This window comes from Mytilus edulis, chromosome 6 (genome assembly GCF_963676685.1).
Source record: "Mytilus edulis chromosome 6, xbMytEdul2.2, whole genome shotgun sequence".
In the NCBI taxonomy this organism is placed as follows: domain Eukaryota; kingdom Metazoa; phylum Mollusca; class Bivalvia; order Mytilida; family Mytilidae; genus Mytilus; species Mytilus edulis.
In genome coordinates, this window is record NC_092349.1 from 89,058,612 (window position 1) to 89,071,136 (window position 12,525).

Below are 12,525 nucleotides of genomic sequence, written 5' to 3' on the forward strand. Positions count from 1 at the left end.
GTTTGACAAACACCAATTTTGATCATTGAGAAGCTTAATATTCCTTTTAACAGGTAGGTAGGTATTTCCATTTTATTTTTTTGGTGAGATGATGTGATGTTGTTACGTGTTGTAAAGTTTAGTGTAACGGTTTTGTGACACCCCTGCAGACCATACATATTATTAAATGTGTGGTATTTACATTTAATGTGAAAGGTAAGTCTAAAATTATCTATCTGTCAGTACTTGGCTAACCTCTACAAGTACTGACACTTACCTGCAGAATTTATAAATTAAAAAAAACATGCCTGTTTTAACAGGTTAAATTCTTGGTTTGAAATATAATTGCAGGGATTGGTGTGACGTCAATAGGGTGATGTCAGAATTCTTTTATATTTAAACATTGACATATTCAAACATCTTCAACAGCTAAGTTCCCATCAACAATTAAACCGTCACCTTTTTGAATTTCAGTCTTGCAAGTCAGTGTTACTTTGTAAGATTTTGCAGGTTCATGTTTACTATGGTACAGATTGAACACATTGGTATCAATTTTAATGCGACCACGCTTGCTGCCTGTGACAGCCCGTTGGGGCTAGCAGGCTGCTATTGAGATCTAGATTGTAAAAACACTTTCATATAGAGTATGTGATTTTAAAATTAAAGCGCACAGATGATCATTAAACTTCTTTCACTTTTGTTTTAAACTGAAAGTAGGTGTTTCCGGCTTTGTACTTTCACTTTCAATTTCATTTTTGAATAAAATGACAGGGTCGGCACCCACAAATAGGGGGGCTTGTTTAGGGGGGGTATCAATATCCCATATCCCATTAAGTTTTTATCCCAATATCCCGTATCCCTATTATGTTTACCCCTAATATCCCAATAAATATTTTTTACAAATATCCCATATCCCTAAAACTATTTTGAAATATCCCAAAAAATCATTATAAATTCATTCCCAAGCCCATGCATGTTTCTCCTCATCATCACAACGTCAACAATTTTGACTGGGAAAACAAACTGTGTTAAAGGAAATTTACAGTGCATACTTCCAGTGTTAAATAAGAATACATGTGTTCAAAAGATGAAGTGTTCCATCGTATCTAGCCTTGTATAACAATCTCTTTTTATGTGATCTTAAACGATAAATTTAGTGTAAGGGGTGTAATTTCAGACTTTTTTTTTAATTGTTCAAACCATGATGCATATGACTGTAAAATTTCTTTTTGATAGCATTCTTCTTTCATTGATAAGAAACTTCATCCTACACGTTAACCTATGTTGGAAAGAACAGAAGGACTCAACCCTGTCTCTTGTCCGAGGTTGCTCTCACATCCAATGGCTGTTTTGCCAGACAAGCTGAGACTGTGGGACGTCAGAGCACGTCCATATCAAAAAGTGGATATTTAGCATGCAAGTTCAATAACTCAAAATTTAACGCAAGAAAGCTTTCTGATAATGTACCTACATTACACTAAACTGTTGCAATATTTTTACAGCAGACAAAATTTGCACAGCCCTTGTTTTGCAAAGAAATAACACAACATTTGACTTTGTGATCTTGAACTTTATGAATTACATAGATCCCAATATTTTTGTTACTTTTTTTTAATTTCCTTCCTCACAACACCAGTAATAGAAAGAAAATATATTAATTTACATTGATTATTTAGTAATTATTCGTTATTAACATAGTTTATACGGCGAAATATCTACTTTTTGATATGGGACGTGCTCTGACGTCCCTCGACCCCAGCTTGTCTGGTAAAACAGCCGTTGCACATAAGAGCAATCTGTGAAACGTGGAGACCTCTGAAGATCCTCGCCACGTAAAAAATAAGAGGTAAAACACTAGTAAATATCCTGTAATCATATAAAGCATCAAAACAAATAAAAACATTGACAACAATACGAAGGCTTAACTCATCAGATGGATACATCTAACAAAAATCTATGATTATTTCAAGAAATTTATCAATGCATATCAGCATTTATCATATGTTTAGTAGTAAATACAGTAGTTTTGCATATGTGATAAATAGCCTGCTGTTTAATCCATATCGCGCAACTTTGATGCGCACCCTTTATCGCATACCCTTTATCACACCCCTGTTTGGTTTTTTTTTGGTTTTTTTTTTTTTTTACATAAAGTCAGTTTTGGTTTTTTTTTTTTGCTTTTAAGAAAAATTTTCCTCAAAATAGGTAAAATTTTTGAATGACGTCATTGTTTGGTATGTGACGTCACGAACGTCGATTTTTCATATTGTATGTGACGTCACGAACGTCAAGTTTTCATATTTTTGGCACACTAAATGCAACTATGAAAAATACAAAACACACAAATTAATACAATAATAAACAAAATATTTTTAAAACAACAGCACACAAATTGTAAGGTAACCCAGGTGCTTCGGATAAGTAATTGAGCAGTTCTTTTTTAAAAGGCCTTTGAAACAAGACAAAAGTAGAACTGAAGTCAACCCAGTGCTAAAGGCCCTTGGGCTGATATTGATGTCTCGGGATGATACGACATATGATACGGATTTTGCCATGTATTATTCTCTATATAATATGAAAAAAAATATGTGGTATGGTTACCAATGAGACAACTCGTCACAAGAGACCATGTGACACAGAAATTAAAAACTATAGGTCACTGTAAGACCTTCAACAATGAGCAAATCTCATACCGCATAGTTAGCTATAAAAGGTCACGTAATGACAAATGTAGAACAATTCAAAGGAGAAAACTAACGGCCTAATTTATGTATAAAAAAATGAACAAAAAACAAATATGTAACACTGCAACAAACGACAACCACTGAATTAAAGACTCCTGACTTTGGACAGGCACATACATACAGAATGTGGCGAGGTTAAACATGTTAGCGGGATCCCAACCCTCCCCTTAACCCAGGAAAGTAGTGTAACAGTACAACATAATAAGAACGAACTAGACAAATAAGTTGAAAAAGGCTTAACTCATCAGATGGATCGATACAAATAGAAATACATCTAACAAAAACAGAGATTGGACATGACCGAGTACTTGTACATCCCATCAACAAAATGACACTAAGTGAGATCTGAGAGTACTGACAGCTAGTTCAAAGCCAATTACAACTTATAAAAAGTAATGCATCTGAGACTAAATTATCAATCATTACACAACCAGCATCAATTGGCACGGTAAACAACATCTCCGTAAAAATGAGATGGTCGAACCAAACTTCAAAACCAAATCTCGAATTTAGTCAAGATTTTAAGTGATTTGTGGTAACGAAATCCCTGACTTAATAATTTATCAGTAATTTATAGATTTCGTTCATTAAATTCCAAAACGTTACAACAGACAGGGGCATAGCGTAGGTGTTGTGATATACAAACACCGTAAGATAGTGCCAAAGGAACATCACCATCCAAAAAAGGAAAATTAACAATAAGGAACGAAGTATGGAAAGAAAAACAAATACTTTTAAAAATTATCAGTACATATCAGCATATAAATATCGAAAATAGACCACTACTTTTCGCTTGGGTTTGGATGACTTTTAAATAAAACGACCATAAACTCAATTTAAATCAATAAAGCACTAAAATGACCTTTAATATTAAACTTTTTGGGGCAATTTTATCCAGTGAGGTGTAAATATTTCTGTACTTAACTTTTAAATTCCACTTATTATTTTTCATGTTTAAAATTCAATATCCTTATAAATGCATCAATATCCCATATCCCATTTACTTTTAGGACAAATATCCCATATCCCTAAAATTAAAATGGCAAATATCCCGTATCCCAATATACCCTATACAAGCCTCAATAGGGACGGTCGGGTAACCGCAAACAGGCATATTTTTTTTTTTGCCTTATGTCAAGTACTGTGATCAAGAAATTTGACTCAGTCAGACTTTGTATCAGTTTGGAAAAACAAATTAAAAGCTATAATAAAATTTCCCAAATATATTGGACATTAAAACAGATCACTCCGATGAACAACATATGGTCTTATCAGCAAGACTTGTTACTGCCACACACTGGGTGGATTACACCAGTTTCATGCAAATAAACCTTCCTCTGTGCTATTACTATTTGGACTGTATGCCATAAAAGTAGAATGCACAATAATTGCACAATCTAAATACCAACATGTATGTTTTAATAAAACCATTTTCTTTTATTCTTTTCAGGCGGTGCTATTAGTCTTCTAGCCTTAAATGGATTATTTATTTTAGTACACAAATTTAATTTGTAAGTATAACTGATTTTCCCATTAAATTATATATGAATAGCCTAGAAATAACTTTAATTTTCACTTTTAGCAAGAAGAAATCATTTCTTTTGTTAAAGATTAAAATTATGCATGTTATAGATATAGGTAAACTATTAAAAAAAAGATGAAGAATCATAATGTATTTGTTTTTCAACACCAAATATATGGAAACACTGTTTGTTGGGAAGACCAAAAAAAAAGAGTTATTTAGGCACACATCAATATTTTGGTGAATTTTCTAAAAATATAGTAGTACTGTTTAACCCTTATTCAAATTTTAATAGTTCTTAACATGCTTAATATAAGTTTTAATTATGATATATCTTGCATACTGTCGAATTGTACTAATTATAATCTGATATAAAACTTATGATTTCAGAGATTATCCTGAATTCTTTACTAAGCTATATGCCTTGTTTGAACCTGGTGTTTTCCATGCTAAATATAGAGCTCGATTCTTCTTCCTAGCAGATCTTTTTCTTAGCTCCAGGTAATTATATCAGTGTTGTTAAAAATTCTAAGATAATTATGAACTTGTCTTACTGAACAGAAACCTTTGTAGTGTAACATTATGTTGACCTCTTGATGTTTGTTTCTGATTTCATTATGTAGTAAGGTTACTATCTCATCAATGTGTTAACCACATCTTCAATTTGGAATAATGACAAAAGTTTTAATGTAGATATATTTTTACCTGAAGATAAATATTGTACAATTTTTAATAAAATGGAAAAAAGTGGGAAAAGATATCAAGGGGGCAATCAGAAAACAGAAGTCTAATAAAAACATTCAATACCATGACCCAAAACATATTACAGAAAACCCAACTTTATAAGTCCACAAAACACTACACTCAGAACTCCCACCAAAAACTAGGATGCAATTGATTAATGGAATTGACATATATGCTTACAATTAGCTGCAAAATTTGATAAAAGCAGAAGAAAAAATCAAAGTTTTGGACATTTGAATTATATAAGTTTATAATGGAAACAGAGGAGTTCCAAGTAATGTTACAGTAAAGGATTTTTATTAGGATCCTAATTTTCATTAAATCACTTATTTCTGTCTCTCTATTATTTAAAGACATAACTTGATGGAATTTAATAAATTGATGGTAGTATTGAATTTAACTTTTAAACAGGAACAATGGTTATAAGTTTTTAGAATTTTTTTTATTAGGATCCCAATAAAAAGGATTCATCTTAAAAAATATTGATTTATTCTTTAGATGTTGATAAAAAGTTTCTTAGATCATCTAATATTATACTTATATACCTCATTTATAGGCTAGTGAAAAATATTTGTATTTTTTGGTATAATGAAACACAATACATTTTATTTGATTATTTTCAGTCATTTACCAGCCTATTTAGTAGCAGCATTTGCCAAAAAGCTATCTAGATTATGTCTGACTGCCCCTGCACCAGGCCTCTCTATAGCTGTACCATTTATATACAACCTTATTAATCGTCATCCTAATTGTAATGTCTTGATACACAGAACAGACAGTTCTACAGGTACATATACTTTAATGTGTTCATTAAATTAACTACCAACACCTCTTAATATAATAAAATTCTGCAATGAAAGTAAATATTTTTTAGATAGACAGAAATAAGTGATTTAATGAAAATCAATTTTCTTTTGTTCCCATTTATGTGAATTTGAACTGTTTAACACTTTCAAACTAGTCCAAAGTAAGATTACAAATGAAAGAGATGAATATGCTGTTTTATGTTGTCGTATAGAATATTTATTTAAAGACATAACTTGATGGAATTTAATAAATTGATGATAGTATTGAATTTAATTTTTAAACAGGAACAATGGTTATAAGTTCTTAGAATTTTAATGTTTAGCACTTTAGGGAACAGAATACTTTGTTAAAATAAGATTGGATATTTAAAATTCAGAAATTATTGTGAGAGATTTGTTATTGCCATTTCATGTCAAGAATGTAAATTCATTTTATTGTGATACCTTCCAGTCGCATTATTATCATTAACAAAACATGTGCAATGATTCCTGAATTTATAGTTATTTGATTTGAAAATGCTGAATCTCTGTAAATTTGATAGATTATGATATTGAAATGTGTCGTTTATTTTTAACATGTGTTTATTGTTTATAGAGCTGTCAGCTGACCCCTTTCTAATGGATGAACCAGACCCATCTCAATGTAAAGCTTTAGAAAGTTCACTGTGGGAATTAAAGGTAATAATTCTTCTAATGACAAGACAAAAAATAATGTGGACTTTGAACATTTACTGAATGTTTGACTGACAGTATAAAATCAATGTTCAGTATTGGACCATTGAGTTAAAGTCAGGAGGTGTTTAGTCCCTTTGGGATACCATCTCTTTTCATATTATAAGACCTTTAAAACAAACATGCATGGGATCCAGTAAAGCACTTCAAAATCTAAGCTGTGGGTGGATCTCACCTATTTTCTTTCATAGTGGAAAGATAGGTAAAATTTAATTAGCCTCTATAGGTCGTTTTTTAAAGCAATTGCTTTTATGCTATCGCGTATGGCCATCTTTGTGACCCAGATCAGAGACTCCGCCCATATCAAGCCATAGTATTTTGTTAAACAGGCTCCTGGTCTGTCATTCTTTAACACCTATGTATGTTTTCTAATGCAATACATAGCTTGAAACTTTAAAAAAACGTTAGTGGATTTAAGAAGTTTCAGAATATGTTCTTGTAGATGTATTTTTGTATTTAAAGGGTCAACCGTTTGACTATCAAATAACATAGAAGTCCGAGTGAAAAAAAGTACATTTTTATAACTGCGATTCCGTTTTCCGCCGTTCGTACGATGTTTCAACAAAATATGGATTCATTTCAGTTGTTGATTTAGTATTGAAAATTTAACTGAATTATCTCCTATTAAATACGGTTTTATATGTTTAATTTGTGTTTCTTTAAGAGGTCAGGTGCTCTTGTTCATTCATAAAATTATCGTTCATTCATACATTTATCGTAAAATCAAAATCACTACACAGGTTAATGCGTAGTGTCAAATGATTACCTGTAATCTAAAAATAGACAAACTTTGTTTGCGCAAATAATTTAGCGGAACGAAATCCTTGTTGAAAACACATAACAATAAGTTCGTTTTCCTTTTCTGTCAAAACTCCGTAATATTTATCGATCACCTTACTAATGAAATGGACCCGTCCAAACGTAGTAGATGCCAAGTCGGTCCAGATGAAGAGATATTTCAATTTGGAATTTTCTAGTTACATAGATTGAAAAAAAGTACGTCTTTTTAAATATCATGATCAAAACTGGGTATGCATAACAAATGTCAGATGAAACCATTATCCTCGTCTTTTCAGTGAACAAGTCTACTACGTTTGTTGACACTCGACGGTCCACCGTGTTAGCAATTTTATTTCACATGTTTTCGAAATATTGAAGATCATTTTTCGCAATGTTTCCTGAAAATTGATAAATGTCAAAGCAACGTAGAGCTGTTTGTTCTTGTTCGTATAATAAAATTGAGAATGGAAATGGGGAATGTGTCAAAGAGACAACAACCCGACCATAGAAAAACATACAACAGCAGAAGGTCACCAACAGGTCTTCAATGCAGCGAAAAATTCCCGCACCCGGAGGCGTCCTTCAACTGGCCCTAAACAATACATATACTAGTTCAGTGATAACATTTTTAATGTCATGTTTGTCTGTGATGACCCCCCTTTTCGGGATTGCATGATAATTATAGTTATCTCGTACCCACATGCACTTGTTTCTATCCATAGGAAGGTCGACTATCCATATAAAACTATTTTGGATAGAAACAAGTGCCTGTGCTCGTACCGCATCAGAAGGACATACATGTATATCAACTGAGCAATAATGTTTGGAACTTAGTTTTAAAAATGATGACAAAGTACCATTATGAAAATATTTTTATTAAGCTGAAATATACATTTATTCTTTACATGTTTATGTCTTGTAAGATATTTTATTTCTTTCCCGTTTTTTAACATTTGCGTCTGGAAAGTTGAAATGTTTTAACTTAATCATTTGTGTTAATGGTTAAATATAAATTAATAATGAAAATTGTTAAAATTAAATCAATAAAGGAAATTATTGCCCAGTTACAAACACTACCAGGGGATAATCCATGATGATTTCTTTTTGAGTTCTATGTTTCAGCACATGTATATTTGACCCCAACTTTAGCCTGGTAAACGTGTTTTCTCCTTGTGAAATATAAAACATATTAAAAATGACTTTCTGCTAAAGTCTTTTATTTATATAAAGTTAAAACCTTCTTACTTCTAACTAGACAACACTCATGTCAAGTTTAATTATTATATATAAGTCCCCAAACATTAACATGACAGCAATTGCTTTTACAGCCTTTAAGGCTTTGATTAAAAGTGCTTTCCCTGGGTACCAAGTATGCTTTAAAAGAACCGCCCTTAATATTTTTGTAAAAGGCAAATAAGTTTTTAATATTGAGACACTTTGTATATATTTATTTACAGTTCAGATGGTTGTATACATTTTTGATCAACAAATAAAGCTTCTGGGAACTATGGAGATGAAACAATTATAATAAAATCAATAGATTTTAATATTTATCATGATAATAAAAAAAAGAAAAATAACAAACTCTGAGGAATTTTTTATAATTTGTGTCTCTATTTACAGACTCTCCAGACTCATTACAATCCAGATATTAGTAAGACTGCCAACAGAATTATTTATGTGTATATAATTTGTGTATCTATTTACAGACTCTCTAGACTCATTTACAATCCAGATATTAGTAAGAATGCTAACATAATTATTGATTTATGTGTATATAGTTTGTGTATCTATTTACAGACTCTCCAGACTCATTACAATCCAGATATAAGTAAGAGTGCTAACAGAATTATTGATTTATGTGTATATAATTTGTGTATCTATTTACAGACTCTCCAGACTCATTACAACCCAGATATTAGTAAGAGTGCCAACAGAATTATTGATTTATGTGTATATAATTTGTGTATCTATTTACAGACTCTCCAGACTCATTACAATCCAGATATAAGTAAGAGTGCTAACAGAATTATTGATTTATGTGTATATAATTTGTGTATCTATTTACAGACTCTCCAGACTCATTACAACCCAGATATTAGTAAGAGTGCCAACAGAATTATTGATTTATGTGTATATAATTTGTGTATCTATTTACAGACTCTCCAGACTCATTACAATCCAGATATAAGTAAGAGTGCTAACAGAATTATTGATTTATGTGTATATAATTTGTGTATCTATTTACAGACTCTCCAGACTCATTACAACCCAGATATTAGTAAGAGTGCCAACAGAATTATTGATTTATGTGTATATAATTTGTGTATCTATTTACAGACTCTCCAGACTCATTACAACCCAGATATTAGTAAGAGTGCAAACAGAATTATTGATTTATGTGTATATAATTTCTGTATCTATTTACAGACTCTCCAGACTCATTACAATCCAGATATTAGTAAGAGTGCCAACAGAATTATTGATTTATGTGTATATAATTTGTGTATCTATTTACAGACTCTCCAGACTCATTACAACCCAGATATTAGTAAGTTTGCCAATAGGATAGAACATCCATTACAGACATCAGAAATAGATTTGTCAGAGCTTCTGGAAAATAATTACCATCAGGTTTGTTACATCTACAGTACTGCATTTACAGTTCTTGAGTAATACCCCTTTTTAAACATAAAAATTGCTGAATTTTTTTGTTTCTTTCTCTAACTTTTATAATTGGCCTCAACTGTATTTTATGAAACTTATACACAATGCTAATTACCACATAATACAGATCAAATTTCAAAATTAGGTGGCATCACGTATACCCTTCCTGAGTTATGCCTCTTTATAAACTTAAAAATTGTTGAATTTTTGGTTTCCATTCTCTTACTTGACTTCATCTCTTCTAAATGTTATCAACGTTCTACACAAATCTTATTACCATAACATATATGAAGTATTATAAGTATTTCGATATTTCATTGCTTTTTGGCAATTTCGATTTTTTTGTTTTTTTGTGATTTTGAAAATGATATGAGCCAGTCCATGCGAAAAGGTACAAAAAGTCCTTTTGGTAAACTTTACAGGACACGTTATCAAAGTTTGTTATAGTATTTTTGAAAAACGATTTTATCCGAAAAAAAATTACATTAATGTAAACATTCATAAGATTGTCAATTCTATCCCGAATTTGTCAACTAAAACCGAAAAAGACGTAGAAATATCTGAATTTTTGGTATTTGAGCAAGTGTAAAATCATTTGTTCCCAGGACTAATGCTATACCGACCAGAAACTATAAAAAATTATGACACTACAGAGACAAAAGTCAATAATTTCCGTCAGTTCTACAGGTTTAAAGAAAGAAAGACAACATTAAAACATGAGGGAAAATGCAAAAACTATGACATCTTGTGTTTTAGAAATTGAAATTTAAGTTAAGTTAAGTTATTTAATATTATATAAATCAACCTTAGTTGCACGGGATTCGAACCGTTGCCCGGTTTGATTGCATTGATATCCGCATCGTAAGCTAGAGCCTTATCCCCACTGCTACCAGGTTTAACGTTATCAATTGGCAAATCAAGCCATTTAAACTGTACTTTGAAAATGATTGAAATAAATGAAATAATTCACTAAAAATCTTGATAAAACTAGGGGGGGGGGGGGTCTCAACACTCGCAGGTGCATGTAGCTCACAGCTTGATGATATGAGGGAAAGTAAATGTGTTTTATAAATCACAAGTCTACTACCAATAATTATGCACACTTTTTAGAATTTCGTAAATTTTTCGTTTTTGTACCTTTTCGCATGGACAGGCTCATATGCAAGTGGAGGAATCATCTGTGTCCCATTGACAAATTTGTTTTAGTAATGCCTGCAGATCTATTTCTAATTTTTTGTACATTCCAATATGATCATAAATAACCAAGCTAGTTCTATACAAGCAAAATTATATACCTTTGTTATTTATCAGCAGATAAAGTTGACTTTTTTTCTTCATTTTTCAGTTGTTTGAAAAAGAGACGAGGAAGAAAATAAAGATAGCACCAGTGACATTTATTCCTCCAAAAGGATTGTTAATAACAAATGATGATAAAATTGGATTATGCTGGACAATGGACTGAATCAATAAACATACACAACAAAAATATTCTTTTAATTTAATAAAAGTTGTTTAGCTCAACGATGCCACAAACCTACCAGCTGATTGAAATTGTGACTACCTCACTGACTGAATAAATTTTCATTGAATAGCGACCAATCTTTTGATAGAAATTCAGAAAATAAATTCTGTTGTCCTAGAGTACCTTCTCCTCAAATTTTAGGTTTAAGTTATCTTTGAATAGTGCAACAGGATGACAAATAATAATGGGAAGACCTTATTGATTTCACGGTAGTGGACTGATATCAACTGAGGGAGGACAGGCCTTTTTTCACACATGGGCTCAAATAATGACTTAATAATTAGAATTTTCTGTGTATCCATAAAAAAACACAGAAATGAGGCACAAGAGTAAAGACATGTCTGCTTGATATCAGATTAATTAGGGCCCCGCCAATGGCTAGTTGCCCTATAGTGATCAGTCTGTCCGTCTAACAAATTGTGTCCGCTCTATATCTAGAGAAGCATTATATTTCTTAATTTATACTTGACATGTATATTAACCAACATCAGAGGGAGTGTCATAATACTTGTTCAACTTCCTAGGTCAAAGGTCATGGTAAAAAACTGGTTTCAGTTAACAACCTTATGTCCTATAGTAAAGATTGTGTCTGCTCTATATCTGGAGAACCGTTATAGTTTTAAAGTTTATAATTGTCATGTATATTAACCAACACCAGAGGGTGTGTCATAATGTATGTACGACTTCCTAGGTCAATGTCATAACACTGGTTTTGGTTGACAATCCCCATGTCCAATGGTAAAGATTGTGTCTGCTACATATCTTGAGAACCATTATGATTTCAAAGATTAAACTTGACATGTATATTAACCAACACCAGAGGGTCTGTCAAAATGTATGTACAACTTCCGAGGTCAAAGGTCAAGGTTAAAAACGGTGGTTTCAGTTGAAAACACCATGTCCTATGGTAAAGATGCACATGTTTTACTGTTATTCACAGTGGGGTCTTGAGAGATTGCTCCCATCTCAATGATGTCTAGTTTGTTTTGTAAATCTGGAAATTAGTGTTGAGTTTTAATGTATAAACAA

General features: G+C 31.7%; 1 protein-coding gene across 4 annotated transcripts in view; it reads left to right on the forward strand.

The window, feature by feature from the left end:
• LOC139528824 (nucleolar complex protein 4 homolog) overlaps positions 1-11,460 on the forward strand; it is a 36,125-nt gene extending 24,665 nt beyond the window's left edge. Inside the window, exons 9-15 of one of the 4 annotated variants that reach the window (XM_071325041.1) lie at positions 4,174-4,234; positions 4,636-4,746; positions 5,613-5,776; positions 6,391-6,473; positions 8,931-8,975; positions 9,873-9,941; positions 11,320-11,460. In XM_071325041.1, the coding sequence (XP_071181142.1) occupies positions 4,174-4,234; positions 4,636-4,746; positions 5,613-5,776; positions 6,391-6,473; positions 8,931-8,975; positions 9,873-9,941; positions 11,320-11,436 (650 nt within the window). In that variant the 3' untranslated portion in view covers positions 11,437-11,460. Of the gene's footprint in view, positions 1-4,173; positions 4,235-4,635; positions 4,747-5,612; positions 5,777-6,390; positions 6,474-8,930; positions 8,976-9,647; positions 9,693-9,737; positions 9,783-9,827; positions 9,942-11,319 lie in introns of all 4 variants that reach the window. The other 3 variants (XM_071325043.1, XM_071325042.1, XM_071325040.1) reach the window with 3 other exon arrangements.
• Positions 11,461-12,525: the final 1,065 nt, after the last annotated feature.